The sequence below is a fragment of the Piliocolobus tephrosceles genome, chromosome 8 (assembly GCF_002776525.5).
Source record: "Piliocolobus tephrosceles isolate RC106 chromosome 8, ASM277652v3, whole genome shotgun sequence".
Classification (NCBI taxonomy): Eukaryota; Metazoa; Chordata; class Mammalia; order Primates; family Cercopithecidae; genus Piliocolobus; species Piliocolobus tephrosceles.
Window position 1 is genome coordinate 1,182,216 of NC_045441.1, and position 24,263 is coordinate 1,206,478.

At 45.8% G+C, this 24,263-nt stretch overlaps 1 protein-coding gene across 1 annotated transcript in view; it reads left to right on the top strand.

The window, feature by feature from the left end:
• SDK1 (sidekick cell adhesion molecule 1) overlaps window positions 1-24,263 on the top strand; it is a 985,027-nt gene that overhangs the window by 639,124 nt on the left and 321,640 nt on the right. The window contains exons 8-10 of the mRNA XM_026449463.2: window positions 3,459-3,467; window positions 20,927-21,035; window positions 21,718-21,908. Coding sequence (XP_026305248.2) covers window positions 3,459-3,467; window positions 20,927-21,035; window positions 21,718-21,908 — 309 coding nt within the window. The remainder of the gene's footprint in view (window positions 1-3,458; window positions 3,468-20,926; window positions 21,036-21,717; window positions 21,909-24,263) is intronic.

Genomic DNA, 24,263 nt, shown 5'->3' on the forward strand with positions numbered 1-24,263 from the left:
TAGCCAGCTGCCAGGAGAAGTCTGTGGTGCTGGTTGTTGCTCCACTTTCAGGAACAAGGAGTTGGTTGTCAGGTGCTGAGTAACTCACCAGGTGCTGGAAAACGTGCCTTTTTCTTTGAATAACTCAGAACTCGACTCCCAGAGCATGGCCAGAGTCCTGGCTTCACCTGGGTGTGGGGTGGAAATGCGGGGTCTTGATCCCACCCCAGCCCTGCCGAGGCAGAATCTGCACTTGAACAGGATTCCCCACTGAATCACGCACACAGACAAGTTTGAGAAGCACTGACATGCAAGAGACAGGTCTCAAGAACACCGGCAAAGCCAGACGTGGCTCCCAGTGCTCAGAGACTGAAAATCCTGGCATCAAATTAAGCTAATTCGTAAGTGGGTTGAAATTAATTCATCACAAAGGCCAATATACAAACGAATTAGCTATGCGTTGTGGTGGACGCCTGTAATCCCAGCTACTTGGGAGGCTGAGGCAGGAGAATCACTTGAACCCGAGAGGTGGAGGTTGCAGTGAGCTGAGATCGCACCACTGCACTCCAGCCTGGGCAACAGAGTGACACTCCATCTCATCAAAAAGAAAAGGAAAGTCTCTCGGAGTAAAATAAGAGTTGAACTAGATTTGGAAGAAGAAAAGGTATTTATAAATGCATTTAAGATTTGTATTTTCAGCATCAGTTAGAACATCTTATCTATAGCCATTTCTTAGAAAAGTCTTAGTTGTAAAAGAACAATGATTTTTGCACATCTTGCTGAATTATTTGTATTTATGTAAATAATAGCAGATGGACATGTATAATCATTTCTTTTCTAAATAAGTGTGAATAAAAATGAAGACATTGGAGAGCATTTTTAATCTGAGAGACATTATAAGGATTCAGGCAAAGACAGCTTTCTTGGGGCTTTGGTTCCTAACCAGAGGGGCACCCCATGGACCCAATAGACCACCCCATTTTAATTTTTTCATGTCTGAAGTAAAACCAGAGCTTCTCAAATGAGAAATTCACAACCAAACACTGAAAGGTGGTAGTACCCAGAGTGGAAGAAATATTCTATCAGTCAGGGGCATTTTCTTTTCTCACATATTCCTACCCTAAGTGCAAATGTTCATACAACCATATTGATGAACACTTCCTCTGCCATGATTTTAGACAATCGATTCCTTATTTATTTCATTTTTTTTTTTTTTTTTTTGAGACGGAGTCTTGCTCAGTTGCCCAGGCTGGAGTGCAGTGGCGACTCACTGCAAGCTCCGCCTCCCGGGTTCGTGCCATTCTCCTGCCTCAGCCTTCCGAGTAGCTGGGACTAGAGGCTCCTGCCGCCATGCCCGGCTAATTTTTTGCATTTTTAGTGGAGATGGGGTTTCACCATGTTAGCCAGGATGGTCTCGATCTCCTGACCTCGTGATCCACCCGCCTCGGCCTCCCAAAGTGCTGGGATTACAGACATGAGCCACCGCACCCGGCCTTTGTTTCATCTTTGAGAATGACAGACTCCAAGGTTGAAAATCTTTTGGGGTTTCTATCCTAACCAACATGAGGGAACTGTGAGTATTCAACATCCCAAAACAATAAGCAGTAAGTAACTGCATAGCTAACCAAGTCCCTCCTTTGTTCTGGAAGAATAATTTGGGGGGAAATCCTTTCTATTCAGGCATGTGGGGTACACCCTAAGCTCCTTAAGCTCCCCGCCATCTTCCTCAGTGAGTTTCACTCAGCATCCGTAGGTTGATTTGTCTGTACTGTGGATTTATGCTTTGCTGGTTACCAAAGTGCCTAGTTTTTTTCTCTTTCCCCCTCCGTGCCAACGTATGGGGCATTTTACTTCTTATGTGTGAGTTTTTCCGTAGATTGAACAGAGACCAAGTGAAATATTTAAATAAACAAATGATACTCTCCTATTAGAAGCTTTCGGAGAGGTTTGGTAGCAGTGCCTATTGTAATAGACTTGCCATAATTACTTTTGGATTTTCCGTAAATTTGCTATACATCTGTTATTCATGCTGGTTATCGCCCTGCTTTAAAACGACACGAATTGCTTGGTGCCTGAGCTGCTCTTACTGTTCCTTGGTTTGGATTGATAGTTTGTACAGTCCAGATTTGCTGAGTAATCATCGACCTTCCACGTTTTTAATAGGCGCACACTGACCAGCTTGGTTCTTAATATATTTGAACAATCACATAAATGGAATTAGGACTTCATTTCTTATTCACCTGCCTTCCAGTCTATGTGAACAGACTACTTACGTTTCTAGCAGCAGTAGCTCCCCCCTCAATAATGCTTGTGATAATGCGCCCATAAGTGACTATCTTAGGAGGGATCTTAGCTGTGCTTTTGTGCACTTCTCTCCATACGTACAGCCTCCACCTGGTGCTCTCTCCCTCTCTCTGTCGTCAACCTTAGATTTATTGTCAGTGTTGATTTGCAACCAAAATATAAATGAGATTGTGTTGACATTTAGGCAAAAAAACCTTGCTTCACAGCAGATTGAGTAGAGAACCAGTTGGTTTAAATAGATAACCCTGGGTCATATCAGAAAATGCCTTGTTCTAGCAGAGTACTCTATTCTTGCACCGTGGGACTGACTTTATTCATTTAAAGGAAGCTGGGGCAGACGGGAAAAGAAATATTTTGTTCTCTGACGGCTTCCTGATTTGTTTGTACCTCTGTTGTGACACCCAGGGGTAATTCTGATATAGTGGCTTCTAACAAAATGAAAAGAGATGGGAAAACAGAAGAGGAAATTCCTCTCCAGTTGTGAGTTATCGTTCTTCACTATCAAAGCACCTCTGTGCCTGGCTCATTCTGTGGCCTTGTTTGCTCTGCTCCTCGTCCAAAACAATGACCTACCCATTCCCAGAGATAGACAGGAGAGAACAAGCATGTACACAAGAGAGAGGGACAGAGAGACCCCCAAAAGAAGCCAGCACCTGCCTCTGTCTCACCTGTGTGTTCAGATAGGGTGTGGCCAATTGTGCTGAGCCTGATGATTTACGCTTCTCGGAATCAAGGCTCTCCACTTAAAACAATGAATCCGGCCGGGCGCAGTGGCTCAAGCCTGTAATCCCAGCACTTTGGGAGGCCGAGACGGGTGGATCACGAGGTCAGGAGATCGAGACCATCCTGGCTAACCCGGTGAAACCCCGTCTCTACTAAAAAATACAAAAAACTAGCCGGGCGAGGTGGCGGGCGCCTGTAGTCCCAGCTACTCAGGAGGCTGAGGCAGGAGAATGGCGTAAACCTGGGAGGCAGAGGTTGCAGTGAGCTGACATCCGGCCACTGCACTCCAGCCTGGGCGACAGAGCGAGACTCCGTCTCAAAAAAAAAAAACAAACAAACAAAAAAAAACAATGAATCCCCAAAGAGGCTGAGCCCAGAACCTGCCCTGAGGGCAGCTGGTCCCACCATGCTGGTAGAGGACACAGCCCAGCCAGGCCCACCTGGAGATGAAGGTAGCACAGGTCCTCTCTCCACTCTCTGGAGGTAAATGCTCCTGGATCCTAATTTTTTTTTTTTGTTGTTTTTTTTTTTGTTTTTTTTTTTTTTTTGAGACTGGCTGGAGTACAGTGACATGATCATAGCTCACTACAGCCTTGACCTCCTGGGCTCAAGTGATCCTCCTGTCTCAGCCTCCGGAGTAGCTGGGACTACAGGCTTGCACCACCACTCCCAGCTAATTTTTAAAAATGTTGGTAGATACAGAGTTTTACCATGTTGCCATGGCTGGTCTCAAACTTCTGGGTTCAAGTAATCTTCCCGCCTCGGCCTCCCAGAATGCTGGGATTACAGGTGTGAACTGCCACACCCAGCTGACCCTGGTGTTCGGACACAGGATGCTGTTCTATTCCTGTAGCTGTTTTGGAATGAATGCCATCAAAGGACTTGGTTAGCTTCGGTTGTTTAACTGCTCCTCATCATTTTGGAACACGGAGAAGTCAGTCACTTGATGTGGGTTAGGATAGAAACCCTGCAAGATTTTCTTCCTCAGAGTTTGTGCTCCTCAAAAATGAAATAAATAAGACACTGATTATCTAAAAGCATGGCCGTGGAAGTGTTCGTTGTTATATTTGTAGAAACCTTTGCGTTTGAGGTGGGAATACATGAGAAACGGAAGTGCCCCATGACTGATAAAAGTATTTCTTCTGTCCCGGGTACTACTGCCTTTCAGCATTTGGTTGTGAATTTCTAACTTGAGAAGGTCTGGTTTTACTTAAGATATGAAAAAATAAGAAGAGGGTGACCTACCGGTCCATGGGATGCCCTTTCTGGTTAGAAACGGAAGCCCCAAGAAATCTGTCTCTCGAAAGGTTGGCCCTTGGCTCTGTGTTTTTCGCGTGGCTAGGGGAAGGTGTGGAAGAGAAAGCTTTCTGTTTGGTGTTGTTCCCATTAAGAAAGTCTTCAAAATGTAACAGCCCTGGGAACATTCACCGGCCTCACAGCACCCAGGCAGGCCTCTTTGTAACTAGACGGTGAATTTACCTTCCGCCTCAGTAGCCATAATTTCTAGCCTGTGAGTTGAACGGTGGTATCTGTAGCAAGAGAAAATAACTTCAATTCAGTCTGGTTTTCTAAAGATCTTTCTTGTATTTTAAGGAGGGGGCATAATTGTGAATTTCAAGATACATTTTCTGAATAGACTGTGACCCCTTCCCTCTTATTTATCTCCTTTTTTCTTTCTCTCCTGTGTTCAAAGCATTTGTTAAGACAATTTTCTGCTTTCTCCAGGGACTCGGGATTGAATGTCTTTGTTCTTGGTTTATCTATTAAGGACACTTTTCTAGTTACAGATACTGTTTTTGAATCACAGGCTATGCAAAGAACATCTGATTATCCGTGGACTGGAGCCCAGCAAATGGTCACAAACATCCCAGGAGCAGAGGAGCTCTGCTGCTTTTCCGAAAAGGTGCATGCAAAATTCTTGACATGAGGAAGCTGTAGGAACAGGCGTTGATGTCTATTTAGAAAATGTAAAGTTACACTCATGCAATCTTAGCAAACATCTATTAGGCACTTACTGTTTGCCAGATGCTCTGAAGCATACAGGGGTCCACAAGTATCACGTGCCTTCCAGGGGTTTGCAAGGAGTGGGGCCGGTAAGCGCATGTCCAAATGCACAAGGGCTGAAAGAGATGGGCTACCCTCCTGCTTTCCCAGAAGCAGAGCCAGTGAGCCGAACAAAGATGTACATGCAATAGTGCATTGAGTGCTGACCCCAGGAAGTGTGAGCAGAGGAGTGAGGAAAGGAGACAGCAGGGAAAGGCGCTGGTGAGCATTGATCTGTGAGCTTTCACCAGTGTGGTGAGCAGCGAGGCTCAGCCCAGAGGCAACCCCAGGGAGACTGTGCAAAGCCACTTCAGTGTTGCTTACCCAAGGAGGGGAGGAAGCCTAGGTATTTATGCCTCACCTCACCTGCTGTATTGGCAAGAACAACTTTGAGAACATTCTTTTCTGTCTATCTGCCTCACCTTTGTAAGCCAGCCATATCACTGGCCACAGAATGGCCTTTAGTAGGAACTGATGGGTGCTTACAGAAAGCCCTGGGCCTGCAGGTGAATGGTGAGTGCCAGGGACGATGGGCAGGGCACAGGCAGCACCTGCTACAAAGCCATATTAACAGAGTATAGCAGGTACACCCCACACCTTACACCGTGTACAAAAATTAATGCAAAATGGGTCAAAAACCTAAATGCAAGACCTGGAACTATAAAACTCCTAGAAGAAAACTTTATGACATTAGACTTAGCAATGATATTTATAACACCAAAAGCCCAGGCAACAAAAGAAAAAAAAATCAAAATTAAACACCCTTCTGCATCAAAGGACACTGTCAACAGAGTGAAAAGGCAACCTGTGGAATGGGAGGAAATATTTGCAGATCATGTATATAGTAAGGGATTAAAATCCAGACTATACAAAGAATTCCTACAACTTAACAACAATTAAAAAAAAAAAAAGCTATTTTTAAAAAGGGCAAAGAACTGGAATAGACATTTCTCCAAAGAAGAGATACAAATGACTAGTAAACACATGGAAAAATACTCAATGTCACTAATCACGAGAGAAATGCGAATAAAACCACAATGAAAGACCACCCCACTCCCATTAGGATGGCTATACTTAAAAACAGAAAACAAAACAAAAACAGAAAGTAACAAGTGTTGGCAAGGACGTGGAGAAACTGGAACGCTTATGCGCTGCTAGGAGGAACGTATAACGAAGCAGCCTTTTGAAAACAGCTTGGTGGTTCCCCCAAAAATTAAACATCAGGTTGCCGTATGGTCTAGCAATTCCACTTCTGGATATACACCCAAAAGAGCTGAAAGCAAAGAGTTGAACGGATGTTTGTACACCTGTTTATAGCAGCACTATTCATGCTAATTAAAAGGTGGGAGCAACCCAGGTGTTCATGGACACATCAGTGGATAAACTCAATGGAGTCCATCCACACAGTGGAATACTATTCATCCTTGAAAAGGAAGGACATTCTGACACATGCTGCATCGATGAACCTGGGGGGCCTTATGGTAAGTGAATTAAGGCAGTCAGCAAAAGATAAATACTGTGTGATTCCACTTACATGAGGTATCTAGAATCAAGTTCATAGAGACAGAAAGTAGGATGGTGGGTGCCAGGGGCTGGGGAGGAGCAAGTGGGGAGTGTTTAATGGGGTGCAGAGTTTCAGTTTGGGAAAATAAAAACATTTTGGGTCAGGCACGGTGGCTCACGCCTGTAATCCCAGCGCTTTGGGAGGCCGAGGCGGGCAGATCACGAGGTCAGGAGATTGAGACTATCCTGGCTAACACGGTGAAACCCCGTCTCTACTAAAAATACAACAACAACAAAAAAAATTAGCCAGGCATGGTGGCAGACACCTATAATCCCAGCTACTTGAGAGGCTGAGGCAGGAGAAACGCGTGAACCCAGGAGGTGGAGGTTGTAGTGAGCCAAGATCGCGCCACTGCACTTCAGCCTTGGTGACAGAGCAAGACTCTGCCTCAAAAAAGAAAAAAAAAATGTGGAGATGCATAGTGGTGCTGGCTGCATCACAGCTTGAGTGTGCTGAATGCCAATGAACTGTTCACTTAGAAATGGTTAAGGGGGTATTTTATGTTTTGTGTATTTAACCCCAATGGGGGGAAAAAGTGTACCAAAAGTACAAAGAGGAAAGGCCACCTTAATCAAGGGTACAGGGAAGCCTGCCTGGAGGAGGCACTGTGTCCTCTGGGCCCTGCTGAATGGCTGGGATTTCAGGAGGCAGCCATAGGGCCGGGGACGAGGTAGGAATGGAAAGAGCTGTTACAGGTAGGGACACTCAGGTCTGAGGAGGGCAGAGGGGATGTTTCAGAGGATGCTACATGGTCAGGTGCAGCCGAAGCTCAGGAAATGTTGAAACTTGGAGAGGCTGTGAAAGAGAAGCCCTGGCTGCCTGGCGGTGATCATTGCATGCCTGGTCTTGACTGGCATGTCAAGGAAGCTGTCCGTGCAGTGGCGTGTGCCTCAAGAGCCGGGCAGTTCTCAACAACACTGCACCGAGATCTGGAGGTGAAACCTCTCAGCTCTATGACATTTGGTCCTGCGGAGGTCTACCCTTGTCCCAAGGACCTCACGCTGTTCACCCAACAGATATTTATGAGGCCCCTGTGACGTATCAGGCACCGTTCGAGGCCCTGGGAATATGGGCAGAACAGGACAGATGAAAATGCCTGTGCTCGTGGTCATGCGTTCCAGTGGGGAGAGACAGACACGAACAAAACCAGCACAACAAGTCATCCTGCAAATGGAGCTGAGAACCATGGGGAAGACCAAAGGCCACGCGGCAGAACCACGCAGCCTGCAGAGGCAGGATCATCAGGGCAGTGAGCTCATGTCCTCACTGCTCTTCTTAAACACTGGGCTTAACAGGACGCTTTTGTGGACATTCAAAACAAAATCGCAGGTCCGTTTGGATCCCTCCATTCCAAGGTATTAAACGCAATGGTGTTCACTGGATGGATCTAAGATTCTTAGCCACTTGGCCTAGCAGCCTCTCAATGTTGTATGTCTCTCATTTCAACTTTGAAAAGAGCTTTGTGCCAGGGAGCTCCTGCAGTTTGGGTCGAGGAGGACCAAGTCTTCAAAGGCCCCTGCCCGCACATCCTGCAGGTTCCCATTGTCCATGTTAATAGCTTCAGACGGGCATCAGTTGCCCTAATGGGCTTGGGCTCCGTGCCCAGGCTTGCATGCTTGGCAAAATTACTCAAGAGCATTTTTTTTTTTTCTTTGAGATGGAGTCTCACTCTGTCACCCAGACTGGAGTGCAGTGGCGTGATCTCGGCTCACTGCAACCTCCGCCTCCCAGGTTCAAGTGATTGTCTTGCCTCAGCCTCCCGAGTAGCTGGGATTACAGGCACCTACTACCACACCCAGCTAATTTGGTATATTTAGTAGAAACAGGATTTCACCGTGTTGCCCAAACTGGTCTTGAACTCCTGACCTCAGGTGCTCCACCTGCCTTGACCTCCCAAAGTGCTGGGATTACAGCCATAAGCTACTACATATCCGGCCTCCAGGCCATTTCTTATCGCAGCTAAAAGTGATCTGTTACATGCCTGGTTACATTCTCAGCAACTTCAGAATTCCATTCAGAAGTGGACCTCATCTTGAGACAAATACCCTCTTACCCGTAACTTGGTCCACTGAAAAGACTTACGATCCTAGTCTTTCCATTGGGGATGGTACTTCTACTCAGTGGGAGATTATGCATTTATGTGTTTGGATAAAAAGCAGATCCTCGGCTGGGCACAGTGGTTCATGCCTGTAATCCCAGCATTTTGGGAGGCCGAGGCAGGCGAATCACGAGGTCAAGAGATCGTGACTAACCTGACTAACACGGTGAAACCCCGTCGCTACTAAAAATACAAAAACAAAATTAGCCAGGAATGGTGGCGGGCGCTTGTAGTCCCAGCTACTTGGGAGGCTGAGGCAGGAGAATGGCGTGAACCTGGGAGGCAGAGCTTGCAGTGAGCTGAGATCGTGCCACTGCACTCCAACCTGGGTGACAGAACACAACACCCCCTCACAAAAAAAAAAAAAAAAGGAGATCCTCAGCTGTTGTCTCTTGAGTCAGATATTTGGATCACTCTAGTGTCCAATCATGCAGCTCCTAAACCCATGCACCTATTTTATGGTTTATCAATTTGTGCTCATCCTGAAATAAATAAAACAAATGTATGAGCCAACTGCAGCACTGTCTTTTATCACCTTCATTTTTCTCTGCCCAGTAAAAAGCCGAAGAGGATACATTCTTTGTTACCTTCCATTCATTTCCAAATGTGTATGTTTTCAAATATGTTATAAATGAGAAGAAAAGAAACTGCCGGATTGTTTGTCAAACTGTCATATTATTTTATTTATCATCTCTCATCAGTAGAAAAGTCCGGAAGCACTGTATTGAGATAAAAATGAAGATGCGTGAAAGAGAGAATTGGAAATGGGATATACGGCCGTATTTCCTCCCTTTCCCTCCTCCTGCTGGGCAGGAAATGAGAAGAATCTAGTCAGCAGGGAACACCTGTCTCCAGGGAATTTTTGGGGATTAGATCTTTTGGGGTTGGGTTTGTGAGGGTGCCTGCCCAGTCCCCACACGTCTGATTCCTCTCACTGCACGATCCTAATGCCTTTCGCATTCGTGATTGCCTTCTGGATGATGAACTATAAAGGAGGCAGCTCTTAAAAGAATAGAAAATGTCCTCCACGCACAACAAAATATACACTCAGAAATGTATAAACCAGCCTCCACCATCCAGGGGCTGGGTGAGTAAAGATTAAGAAAGTGAATGTGGGAAAGGTAAAGGGTGGGAGGAATTTTCTATCTCGTGAACATGTTTTTTTCTTGTTAGAAAAGAAATCACAGTGAATTTCAGTTTTCACAATAAAGTGCATCTCAAAATTGCCCAGATTCTGCTACAAGAGACTTGCCTCTTGGTGGGCTGGGGAATGACCTGGATCTGCCTGCTGCCTGCACGTGTTTCACTTTGGACATTTTAAGAAAAAAAATAATAATGTTTCTGGGTTCTTGGAGATATACACATATATATGTATATGTATATCTGAGTCTCTTTAAAAATATATGTCCCGGGGGCAGAGTCACAGCCTGAGCTATCCAGATGCCTACTCTCCTTGGTGGCAAGAGATCCGACACACCTGTTGCTCTGAGATGCTTTTGCAGACAGGAAAGCGCTTAATCCCTTTTCCAGGCCATTTTAACAATGCAGAGAAAGGTGACAGTCTTCACATAGTTCCAAAGGCAATTGATAAGCAGAAAATCCACCTGATTTTAAGTGAAGGGTCATGAAGCTGTCTTCACCCAGCCCGTGAAAGACCACCAAGTACACCTTGCAATGCATGGGGAACGTTCAAAGCCATCAAAGACTCACGAGTTCCTGTGCTTCTCATTGTCAGAAAGCAGGTGGAGGATGGCCGGAGCCACCCTGGCTTCAGAAACTGACCTACAGAACTGAACAGAATAGTGCTTCAGGTTGGATAATGTTCTAAACGTGCTTTGCAGGACAGTGAAACCCTCCTTGGTGGAGGTCAGGACTTCTGCTTCTGTAGAGCTCTGCATTCCTTAGCCACCGTCCTGCAAGGCAAACTCAAAGACTCATCTTAAAACTCGAGCAGAAGTAGGCTTGGTTTTATACATGGAAACGCCTGTTCATTTGGGAAAAAAACAGTAGTCTCCTTCCTTCTCGTTTTATGGCATCTTCTTCCTTCATTGCTCTGCCCATCGTTCTCACTGTGCCTCAGTGCTGACTGGGTCTGGTGCCTCCCGCCTGTAATCCCAGCACTTGGGGAGGCTGAGGCACTTTGGGAGACCAGCCTGTGCAACATGGTGAAGCCCCATCTCTACTAAAAATACAAAAATTAGCCGGGTGTGGTGGCGGGCACCTGTCTCAGGAGGCTGAGGCAGGAGAATCACTTGAATCTGGGAGGCAGAGTTTGTAGCGAGCAGGGATCGTGCCACTGTACTCCAACCTGTATTTTGAGACTCTGTCTCAATAATAATAATAATAATAATAATAATAAATTAATTAGTTAAAAAATAAAGGTCAGTGCTCCCTGGCTTCTCTGCAGCCTGTCTCCTGTGCTCGCTCCTCATGCGCTCATGGAGTGGTCCCTTGGCCTCCTACTTTCAATCACCGCCCATGTACCCCCTGAACCTGTGCACCTGGGTATCCCACAGACACTCCTTAGGAAACCTGGGCAGCTTCTGCAGAATACCTTCCCTTCTCCTCCCTCCTGACACACCAGCACTGCCACTCCCAGCCCCCATCCGTCTCCTGAGCGTTCCCTCTTATAAGCTGCCCAGCCACCCACCAAGCAGCTCAACCGAGAAACTTGGTGAGAAGCAAGGGGTCTTAGATGCCTCTGTCCCTCTCACCCCTCCCTTTGCCCCCTTCTGTTTGTCATACTCACCCCTGTCTTTCTTCATCCTCTTAGCAATACCCTTGACCCACTGGACTTAACACCCTGTTCCCAAACCCTGTAGTAGGCTTTGGCTGTGGCTCCCTGACAGTGCTCCCACCCGCTCTAGACAGTGTGCAAGACTGGCCGTGGCTTTCCTCCTTGATGCCCTTGCCAGCCTCTCTATTCTCTGATGAGTCAAGTCTGCACTCCTGAGTGTGGCACTCCTGCCTCCTCCGTGGCCAGCTGTGGCCATGCCCATGCCCCCGCTACCCCTCAGCCACCAAGAACTGCTTCCTTTTTCCCAAATGGGCCAAACGGGTTCCCCCCTTTTCTCCTATTCCTGAAATGCCTTTCCTTCCGTTGTCTGACTGGGGGATACCTATCCATCTTCCCCGCTCAAACCTTTCCCAATTTCCCCTGGAAGAACTGACCTCAATGCCACACCCCCCCCCCCCGCCCTTCCATCTCCGTTCTCTCTGGCTCTCGCAGCCCCGCCCCAACATCCTTGCTCTGTTCATGTGGCTGTCATCCTCCACCAAACTCGAACCTCTTTGATGAGGTGGACATTAGCCAGTTCAACTTCGTATCCCCAGCACCTGCCACCGTGCTCCTGAAATAAGAGGCAGTCGTTACCGTTGCAGCCATCCTGTAGCGATGGTGATCTGCTGGTGATAACCATCTGTGGTGTATTTGGACAAGACTTTGTTCTTCTCTCGGCAAGTGCTTATAGTCAGGCTGTTGTTATCTTGGTAGTTTGCTGGGTACAAAGATAAATAACACATGCGTCCCTCCTTATTTCACATGGACCACCCCACCAGCAGGTAATGACTCTGCAGAGACAGGGCAGGGTCAGAGGAGCCGGGATCCCCGAGGCAGCAGCTTGAGAGGGATCCCTTCATCTTCTCTCCAGATAACCAGTTGGCACAATTTGAAAGCATTTTTCTAACTGTTATCTCATCTGGACAACACGATCGAAAAATACTTGATAGGATGTTGAAAAAAGATTTAAAAGAAGCCAAAGGACACATTGCTCAACACTGAGCTTTTCAAATAGGATCTTTTCCCATGTGCGTGTGTGTTTGAAAAAATGTTTTCTCGTTTCTATAAGTTTTAGACCAATTATTTTTGGAGCAGGAAGATACTGGGTTTTCAGGTGGCCCTGTAGACCCCCCCTTACCTGCTGGTTTTTTGACGGAATCCTGTTTCTACAAAAACAAAACCCCTAGAGATGTAGACACACTAAAAAGGAAAACCCTGGAGATTGTTTTTAATCTTAGAATTTGTGGCACTTGTACTACGGTTTTTCTCACAACAAAGGCGCTTCTCGTTGGAAACGTCTGTTTATATGGTTCCCGTTGCCCATGTCCGCTTGGAAGTTATGCATGAGTCTCATGGCTCAGGGAAAATATGACTCAGCATCTTTTGGTCCAGGGCAGCTTTGACCTCATTGTTTTCTGGTGTGGCACAGGGAGCAGCCTGGCCATGTGCGGGGAACGGCCCATGGCCCGTCCCTGTTCCGGCTGGCTGCTGCGAAAGTTTCAAGAGGCATATTCGCCAGGAGCACTCGGCTGTAAATCCAGATGTGGAAAACAGTGGTTTTAATAGAATAAACCAAAACGTAGGATTTACTCTCTCCCATGTTCTGGAAAATCCCACTGCTTTACGGGGTAGACTTTTCCTGGAAACAGAAGGCTGTGTTTTTTAACGAGGTGCTGGGATCTTTTTAACAAAAGTGTGGGGGAGCAACTGTGCTCAGAGCCCCAAGGGCAACATATGCCTCCTGAGCTGTGGCCAGACTTCCTGCCTTCCCAGCAGGCTCAAGGTGCCGCCGCCGCCGCCTCCGCCTCCCCATGCCCCTCCCCTTCCCTCTCCACCCCTCCTCCTACCCCCTCCTCCCCCCCGCCCCTCCCTCCCCTCCCCTCCCTCCTCCTCCCCTCTTCTTCCCTTCTCCCCTTCGTCCTCCTCCCCTGGTGTGCATTGGGGTCTTGCATTTTCCATTCTGGCTGCCTGGAGAGCTGTGTGCCCAGCTGCCCACGGGGCTGCTCCCTTTCCTCTCCTCCTTCAGGGCAGGGTTCTTTCCCCCACCCCACCCCTGCCTCCCGGTTGTGTTCCTAGCGCCGAGGCTGCATGACCTGCTGTCGCTCGTTCGCCTGCTCCCCAACCTGGAGCACGGTGTGGGCTGCCACGGAATGGGGTGTTTTCCATTCATCCGACTTTATCTGCAGTAATTCCACAGCTTAGCAGTTCGGGTTAACTTTGAACTTTATTTTTTTTGTTTCAGAGACTTGATGTTCTTTAAATGTACTTTTTAATTAAATGCGACCTAGACAGCTTCTCCTTCCTCAGCCTCTTCTGTGAGTAAAGAGGTTCATGTGGGGGAAATTGACTAGGATTAGGCTTCGTTTCCCACTGCTACATGTTCTTTATTCCTGTAACTACAAAGAGGCGTCATCTGAAGTGTTTGCCTTTCTGCCTCTGAAGCTACCTGGCGCCTGTTGGTTGCTGACTTCTGCAGAAATCTTCTTTTGATTCAGTGTCTTCACCTCCAGCCACCCAAGACCAGCCTGGGAAATGTTCAGTTGAGAACGCTGCTGTAAAGTCTCAATTAAGGAAATGCTTGAGGGAAGGAGTATTCCAGTTCATTTAATTTTTGCTTAACAGAGTACAACCCGTGTTTTTGTTAGGAGGAGGCAGCATTATGTAAAAGAAAGATTATCAACTCTGGATGAAGACATTCCATGATTTAAAGCTTTTCTCTATCACATGAAACCATGTGACTTAGGGCCTCGATTTTCTCATCTGTAAAAGGGGGATAACAATCGTTATCTTACTGGGTTGTCATTATATTAAATGGGCAACATGTGTAAATCATTTACCAAGCTGTTTCGTGGCTACATGGCAGCTTGGCAAAATAGAATTCCTTTCTCTACTTTTGTTTTTGTTCTTGGAACTGAGGCCTTGTTCATTGGTATGTGGCATTTTGTTAATGTAAGATGTTGAAGCAGAAAGTAATAGTAGTGGTGGCTATTTTAGAATATCTATGATAATCATTGAGTATTTGATGAGTGTTTGTTATATCTCAGCTATGCAAATAACAGAAATAGGTGGTTTCATTCTTTTTAAAATGCTTAGATATTCTTTGCATCTTCTAAAAACTCAACTTGGGAAACCTTTTGGTAGAAAGGCATCATGGCAGGTAAAAAATGGCAAAGTCCATCCGTTGACTTCCTCTTGCTTACAAAAGGAGCAAAAAACCCACTCAAAAGCAGTAAAAGAAGGAGAGGCTTACGTCCACAATGACAAAAAGAAAGGAAGAGGAGCCAGTACCAAAGAAGGATAAGAACGAACACCCAGAAAGAGGATCTCAGAGGGCGGTATCACAACCACCTGAGGAGAGGGCCTCAGCCTGGGGACACTTGGGGCAGACTTGGTCATGGAGGGGCTGGTTATGACAGAGAGCTAAAAACAGGGGGAACCATTGGTAGTTTGTATAAAGAACAGTCTATGTTGTAATCCCAGCTACTCAGGAGGCTGAGGCAGGAGAATTGCTTGAGCTTGGGAGGTGGAGGTCGAAGTGAGCTGAGATTGTGCTACTGCACTCCAGCCTGGGTGACAAAATGAGACTGTCTCAAAATCAAACAAAAATAGTCTACTTCTTACCCCTGAAACTGGAAGCAGAATACTTAAGCTAGAATAAAAAGGTAGATGAACAAATAGAAGGCTATATAGATAATGAATGGCCCCAGAGAAAAGGCGTCCACACTTTGGGATTTAGGGTCCCTTCAGAATAGTTGTGAATGTTTCACTTTATTAACATGAAGTCGTCAATTGACATCTCCTGGTTCATTCATATGTGTGAAAGGACACAGGGATCATTTGAAGAAAACCCTTCCTATAAAAGATATATCAAATTAACAAAGAGGAAGCAAAAAGATCCAGAGGAACACAAAACAGAACTTCAGAAAGTGTTTATACCCTCCAAGACATTTAGAAATATATTTCACCTACGAAACAAGAACAGGATGCAATGAAAAATGAACACAGGACAAAAAGTTAGTCTTGGGAGTTACAATATGGTTACTGAAATAAACATCCAAAAGACAAGTTAGAAGATAAAGGTGAGGTGCTCTTTCCAAAATTAAAAAAAGGAAAATATTGGAAAAAAGTAAGAAGCATGTTGAATCAATCCAGAGTCCTAAAATCCAACCAATAAGAGCCCTAGAAAGAAAAAACAGAGAAAACAGAGGGGAGAAAATTATGAAGGAACTAACGCTAATGAGTGTGCATGTCTAGAGTGAAAGGGCCTTTCAATTACCTAGCACAATGTATAAACGCCCCTACACTTAGACGCATTTTATTTTATTTATTTTTTTTGAGACAGGGTCTTGCTCTGTTGCCCAGGCTGGAGTGCAGTGGTACAATCATAGCTCACTGCAGCCTCAACCTCCTGGGCTCAAGCAGTCTTCCCACCTCAGCCTCTGAAGTAGATGGAACCATAGGCACAGACCACCAAACCTGGCTAATAAAAAAATTATTTTTGTAGACATGGGGTTTCACTGTGTTGCCCAGGCTGGTCTCAAACTCCTGAATTCAAGTGATCCTCCCGCCTCAGCCTCCTGACTGGCTGGGACTACATACATGTGCCACCACACCTGCTAATTTTTTTTTTTTCTTGGATAGAGACAGGATTTTGCCATATTGCCTAGGCTCATCTCAAAGTAGCCACTCACCTTGGCCTCCCAAAGTGCTGGGATTACAGATGTAAGCCACTAAGCCTGGCCAAAAATCATTCTTTACTTCATTCAATAACTTTGAAAACTTACCTTTTCTTAAGTTATTTAAGGATGCTCTAGTTAAGTGAGGACGTATGCCAAGAAGGAGACAGTGAGGTCCAGGGAACAGCGGGTGTTACCCAAGAATGCAGTGGAGGAGACTCTCAGAGTGACGAGTCCACACCGAACAGGAAAGGGAGAGAGAGTCTCAGAGTGACGAATCCACTCCGAACAGGAGAGGGAGAGAGTCTCAGGGCGACGAGTCCACACCAAACAGAAAAGGGAACGTCTCTGTGTTTAAAGGGAGCTCGGTAGATTGCCTGCATGTGGATAAAAGAGAACAGCAAAAAGGCTGTAAACAGAGTGCAGCAGTTTTCGCCACTCTCACACCAGAGGCATGCTCTTCTCTGTTTAGCCCTTTGTGCTAATATTTAACTCTGTGCCTTAACAATATGTGTCTATTGCTAATTCTGCATTTACCAATTGTAGACGTTACCTACTGACCTCCTGCTGTGACGGATGAGCTTTTTAACTCATGTGTCTTCACACACACATCCTTCTCAAAATATAGTCCAAACAGTATGTGGAGGCCTTTTGTTGTTTACCATTGTAACTCAAAGGTATATACATGAGCATGCATACACACACACACTTCTTTATTTCTTGTGCTACTGGAATCAGTAGCTTTTCTCTCCCTATTGTATAATGGGAAGCCACCCTTACCCTCAATTCTCTTCTACTCTTCGACCTCACTCCGTCTTCTGCAGTTTTATATCGTTGAGGTTAAAAACATTTGGCCGGGCGCGGTGGCTCACGCCTGTAATCCCAGCACTTTGGGAGGCCGAGACGGGTGGATCACGAGGTCAGGAGATCGAGACCATCCTGGCTAACACGGTGAAACCCCGTCTCTACTAAAAAATACAAAAAAACTAGCCGGGCGAGGTGGCGGGCGCCTGTAGTCCCAGCTACTCGGGAGGCTGAGGCAGCAGAATGGCGTGAACCCAGGAGGCGGAGCTTGCAGTGAGCTGAGATCACTCCACTGCACTCCAGCCTGGGCAACAGAGCGAGACTCCGTCTCAAAAAAAAAAAAAAAATTACATTCTGTTTCCTCGGCACAATTACATCTGGCATTTTAGACTATAGACTATAGATTAATTCTAAAGTTGAAAAAAAATACAATGTTTATATTATATTTACTGTGTCAAGATTATCATCTGCTGCACAGCTAGGCAGTATAGAGAGATTATATTTATTTCTTCTACAGAATTTTTTTTTCCCCTGGGATTTCTAATTGCCTTTCCTTTTAAAAAGATGTATTTGCATATGTGTGTATGTGTGTGTATGTGTGTGTGTATTTTTGTAGACATGGGATTTCACTATGTATATCTTTTTTTAAAAATATATACATATATGTCTATGTATCTATAGCTATCTTTATATCACTTAAAATATATATATCTATGTCTTTTTAAAATATATACATATATTCATATATATATAAAACACAGGTAAATAACAGAAGAAGTAAAAATCCTGTTTGAGATCGTCGTAAAGTGGTGTGAGGTAAAAGTTCATCTGTTGTAGCAGAAAGTCAATAGATAATGTCTCAGACTGGCTAAAAACAAGACATAGCAATAGATGCCTATAGTTTAAAGACATGGAGCTCAAAACTAAGATAAAACACCAACAGATTTAGAGGAGACTGCCTTAGCGGGAGGGGGTACGGTTTTGTTTCTTTTTAAGCCTCTCTGTACTGTTCTTTTTAATTTATGTGCACATACAAATTTGATTGAAATTTAAAACAATTTTTTGTAAAGGAAGAAAATATACCAGGATCATGTACTATAATGAGCACTCTCCTTGCTATTGGAATATCTGGATTCTGGTCACTTATGTAATATTCCACTGAAATGTTTTTGTGCAGTTTCAATAGAAAATGCATAACTTTGCCATCAGAAGACCTATATAACCTTCACCTTGCTGTGGTGGTGATCTTGTGTGTGTATTACCATTGTTTTTTATTTATTTATTTATTTATTGTTATTATTGTTATTATTTTAAGATGGAGTCTCGCTCTGTCGCCCAGGCTGGAGTGCAGTGGTACGATCTCAGCTCACTGCAACCTCCGCCTCCCGGGTTCTAGTGATTCTCCTGCCTCAGTCTCCCAAGTAACTGGGACTACAGGCGTGGGCCACCATACCTGGCTAATTTGTTTTTTGTATTTTTAGTGGAGACAGGGTTTCACTGTGTTGGCCAAGATGGTCTCGATCTCCTGACCTCCTGATCCGCCTGCCTCAGCCTCCCAGAGTGCTGGGATGACAGGCGTGAGCCACCATGCCCGGCCACCACTGCTTTTTTTAAGGCTCTAGGTGAATCAACACAAAGGACAGCTTCCTCTTCCTGTGGTGGGGCTGAACCCTGTGATGGAGGGGTGTATGTGGTGCCTGTGGCGCTTGGCCCTGTGGGGCTGTGAACTCAGCCTTGGGACTCATCTGTCCACAGCACAGCCCCTTGGGGTCTGCCAGGAGCTGAGCCCCTACCAGTCTGGGGAGGAGGGAGTCAGTGGCCCAGGGACCGTCCTCCTCAGGCATCATCCCCAGCCCTGAGCTCAGGCTTCCTCATCTGCCACCGTGCCTGAGCAGTGATTAATGCCAAATTAGCACCCTGCTCAGTGACCTTTTGGCATTAGCCACGGCCTCCCTTCACTTCTCATAACTATTTGCAAATATTAGCTTCTCCAGTCGTTTCTCATCAGCGACCTTCACAGGTGACAGGCAGGCCGTTAGTCTGATTGGCATTCCGTTCATGTCCTTTGCCCCATGGTGAGTGCGTCTGGACTCCGCCATCTCCTCAGAAATCTGATAACCAGCCCAAGAATCTCGGCAATTTTACAAAGGGAAGGCATCAGCAGGAAGGTGTCTGGAGAAGCTTCGAGGGTCCGCTGCAGAGTTGGAGAGTCTAGAGACAGGGAAGGCTGCCTCAGCCCCCCAGGGACCCAGGGCCGAGTGAGAGTCAGCCTCACATGCCATCAACATAGAGGTTTTAAAACATTAATTAGTTGACTCTGTCTGCATCAAGCTTCTGTTTTTCTTTGAGAATTCACATGCACCTTTAATACAAAAATCACACACTGCTTAGGCAGTGCAAGCCAGAGCACAGAACTGTGGGACATCAGTGTTGATGAGAAGCCAGTCCTCTCTTTCCCGTTGTTCTCTCTCAGTGGCCCTCACCCCACCGCCAGCCCAGCAGGCTAGAACCTTTCAGTTGCCAGAATCCTCCTCCACCACTCGCAAGGGTGGCGACTCCCTTCAGCGTGAAGCCCAGATGAAGCGTTTTGGATTTGCAGTCATTTCCATTTATTTTTATTTCCAGCCTCTTACATCTCCGCCTTTTATTGAAATCCCTGTTCTAGAAATGTTGGATTGGTCTTCATTTTCCCTAAATAAACAGTAGTAAAGTGTACTGTGGGTAGTTTAATTTTGATGTTAAATGTATTTTAGAGAAAAGCGGCCAAAAATATGTCCTATTTTTTCCTCCCTTGTCCCTAGAAGTATGAGCTAAATTATTTATAGTTTGATACTCAAAAAACATAGATTCAGGATATGTACTTTTTAGAAAGGAAAAACGGATTAAAACTCCAGTAACGGGACTGAACACTTTATTAATTGAATATATTGGCTCCAAGGAAGCACATTTGGACAGGAGGAAGAATGCCCACTGCTTTCCAATGACGCCCGTACCTAACATAGTGGCTGATACATGAAGTATTTGTGGAACTGAACAGATTTGGAAATAGCAGGCAGACTAAGTAACTCAGTAACCAAAGTCTTAAATCAATAAAATAAAAATAAAGCCAGCAAGCATTTTGGAAAATACCAAACAGTTTAAATAAAGCCCCTTAGCCACACAACACACGGAGCAGTAGCGTAAGGCCCAGTAACCACGCCCTGTAGGACAGGCTGTGCATTGTGCCTGAGGACACCGGCTGTGCTTGGACCCCGGTTCATGTGGTCTGAGAAAGGCCAGGGACGGTGACCCTGCCCCAGAGCTTCTCATGGGGGTTCACGTAGGGCCATGAGATTTGGGCTTCCTATTAACATGGCTCTGACCATGGTCTTCATTTGTCGTGCTCTGATCATCCCATCTTCTAGCTGCCATTTCACTTTCTGTGGTTTCCATTACCCTCCGTCAACCATGGTCCGAAAATAGGAGAGTACAGCACAGTAAGATATTTTGAGAGAGAGAGAGGGACCACATTCGCATAACTTTCATTACCTTATGTTGTCGTTGTTCTGTTCGTTATCAGTTGTAGTCAGTCCTTAGTGTGCCTCATTTACACATTTATGACAGGTATGTATGCAGAGGGAGGAACTTGGAACAGATGCCCTTCCATGCACGGTGGGGTTATGTTCCCATAAACCCATCGGAAGTTGAAAATATCGGAAGTCATAAATGTGCATTTGTAGCCCCGTTGTTAAGTCGAGGACTGGACTGAATGCGTGTGGCCTTTGTGCCATCATAAAGTTGAAAAATCCTGTGTGGGGCCATCATGCATCAGGGACGTTTTGTGTCTGTAGGGATTGGTTCTTTCTTTGGTTTGAGGTATCCCCAGGAGTCATAGAATGTGTCCCCTCAGATAAGGGGTGGGGGGAGCTCCTGTACTTAGAGTTTCATGGACATTTCTCTTTTCTCTGCCACAGGAGATGTTGGCACACCTGAAATCATGGCCCCCACCATTGTGGTTCCCCCGGGCAACAGAAGTGTGGTGGCTGGATCCAGTGAGACCACCTTGGAATGCATAGCCAGTGCCAGGTATGAAGCGCGTCTCCTGTGAGACTCCCAGTAAATATTACATGACCTGTAACGAGCCGACGACAGAAGGAGACCCTGGAGCATGAGGTTCAGCCTTCTAGCGACAGTGGTCTTGTTTGGCCAGATGGGCCAGGAATACGAGATATGGGTAGATAAGGAAATGGATGCATTGACGTCTTCCAGAGTCCCCCACTGCAACAGGGCGGTGCTTTCAGTGTAGCTCTGGGTGGTCGTGGGGGGCTCCTCTGAGACACTCTCTAGGGAAGAGGGAGGAGTGGAGGCAGAGGAAAAAGTTCATTGCTCTTCTCTGTAGTCAGCCAAGGTGTTCTCTGCCTCCTTAGCGGTCGTTCCAGAATCAAGCTCGGATGATCCCGCCTTCCATGTCGTTGTGTCCCCTCGTAGTATTTATTTTAAAGGTTCATTTCCTGAGCAAAAGGGATCATTAGCACTTATGGTCCATTGCTGCGGCAATTAGCTGTCCTTGCTCAATAGCCCTTGAGCAGAATGCATCGTCGACGCGTGCTGGGAGGGAGTAGAGTTGTATCTGAATTGATTTTTCAGTGTCCGTTGTTCAACCCGCCATGTACCCTGGTAGAATTAGCTTCGTCAAGCCTGTGCCGAGATGACCATAGCCACCTCCATGAGTCACAGTTGTCATCATGAACACCTTTCGTTCCCACAGGCCTGTGGAGGACCTGAGTGTGACCTGGAAGAGGAATGGACTGAGAATCACCAGTGGCCTCCACAGCTTTGGAAGACGTCTCACCATCAGCAACCCGACGTCGGCGGACACCGGGCTGTACGTCTGCGAGGCGGCGCTGCTGGGGAGCACTTTTGAACCAGCCAGGGCGAAGGCGTTTCTTTTCATCACAGGTAAAGCCTGAGCCTCTGAGTGGTGTTGTCAGCATCTCACACAGCATCCGGCACTGACTCTTCTGCAGAAACAAAATAGCGTATTTCGGTGGCTTTATTTATCGGCCAGTGAAGGTGAGGTTGAGTTTATCTTCCAAATCCTTCCTAGTCTTTCCCAAGAATGTAAGTCTGTTAAATCCAAAGTGTTGATATCTGAATCCTTCCAGGAAACGTCCTTCTGAATACTCTAGTCACGAAGCTTGGAAATAGAGCGGTGAAACCCCTGTCGTAGAGATCCCTCTCCTGTTGTAGCTTTTAGGCCGCTAAGCTTTTCTATAGCTCTCTTACTTAGCTATCGTGATCGGTGTTCAGGAATTATTCTATTATTCATGTCCAGGCGTGGTGGCTCACACCTGTAATCCCAGCACTTTGGGAGGCCAAGATGGGTGGATCACTTGAGGCCAGGAGTTTGAGACCAGCCTGACCAACATGTTGAAACCCCATCTCTACTAAAAATACAAACATTAGCCAGGCATGGTGGCATGCACCTGTAATCCCAGCTCCTCGGGAGGCTGAGGCAGGAGAATCACTTGAATCCAGGAGGTGGAGGTTGCAGTGAGCCAAGATCGCACCACTGCACCCCAGTCTGGGCCACAGGAGCAAAACTCTATCTCAAGAAAAAAAGGAAATTATTATTTTAGAAATTATTCTATTAATTATTAATTTAGCTGTTATTTTTTGACCTAGGAGAACAGGTAAAACTATTGGATGTTACCATTTGTTAAACTTAAAAAAATAAATAAAAAGAGAACAGAGATGCTTCCTCAAACTGGGCAACATATTATTCCTGAACCAAGGAGAAAGAGGACATAAACTTTAGTACAGTGGAGTTGCCCAGCTCTACATGTTGGAAAATATTAGTGTTTAGGGAGTGTGCCTTGTACTGTGGCTAAGAAAATACTAAACTTAGTATCAGTTTATGATTAGGTTAAGTTGTGAGGCAAGGTGCCTTTATTTCTCTCGTTTTTCCAGCAACTGTCATGCGTTTATTATTCGTAAGTGGCTGTGATGACTATGAGAGTGGCCTATGTTCCGCAGTGGTAGCCGCTGTTGATAAGAGGTAGCCTTGGAGGCCGCCTGTATGAAGGAGAATCTCTTTTTCATCTCTCCTCTTTGGGAATAAGGGGGATTGAGAACAGGAAGAAGAAAGAAAACTCTCAGAGAGCCCCTTCAATACAAAAATTTGCAGTCTGCCACTTTGCAAAATAAGAAAAAAAAAAGCTGGTATTGTCCTATGAAATTAGCAAGAAAAGGAATACTGCACAAAAGGTGGTTTGCTTCGATCACGTCCCATTCCTTTAATCATTCGGAAATGGCTCCATGTCCTGACTATGACTCTTCTAAATACAACGCAGTGCAAACCCGTTGGTCCCTCTGAAAGAAGCGAAAGGCTGTTAAAAGCATCCCAGGAAGCCGGCTTTGAGTTACCAGTCACTGTCGATTCCACATGAGGGGCATGAGCTGATATTGCTACCTTCCCCATCCATGCTGCCGCTAGAGATGTAAATAACACATCCCATTCTCTGCAAAGACTTTTTTTTTTTTATCAAGGTTGATATATAGTTATGTGAGCACAGCACGTTATAGATTGAACCAAAATTAAAATTTGTGATGTGTAAATCTCTAGTAGACAGGACTATACTGTGTTCAAACATTTTAAGGGAATTTAAACAAGAGAAGAAATATATCTCCCTGTAAATGTTTGTTGCGATCATCATTCCTTTTTAAAATATTTAAATCTATCTTAAGAACTTTGGTTTTGCATTTATATCTGATTGTTTTTGTGTTCTCTCTTGTTAGCACCTCTCCGTGTTCTGACTTTTAAAGGTACACGAACACACGTCACTAGTTTATGATGTTGATTTAAATCCTCTTTTATTCGTAAGAATTTGCTGTGACAGGTAGGATTTTTGTGGTTGGTGCATACTGCAAAAACCCTGAAGAGAGTGTCTCTGTCAATGCCGAGGGATTTGGATGAGATTATAACCCTGTGCCCTATGGCCGGAGCATTACTGGTTTCACAGGGCTGTCACCGTGGACCTGTAGGAGCCACCCGTAGGAGCACACAGGCCAAAGACAGAGAAACAAATTGGCTCCCATTACTTGTATTTTATACCGATGACACAAGACAGGCTAGTTGTGCTGTTTGCCCCACCTGCCCGTCTGTGTAGCTTAATTTCTGTGGCTTGAATGGGAGCACAGAGGTCGCCTTCCAGGTACCACCCCGCCATTGGCTGCCCAGTCCTGTGGAGCAGCCCCTCTGTGCCCTCCACCCTCCCCTCCCGCCTCCCCTCTGTGCCCTCCACCCTCCCCTCC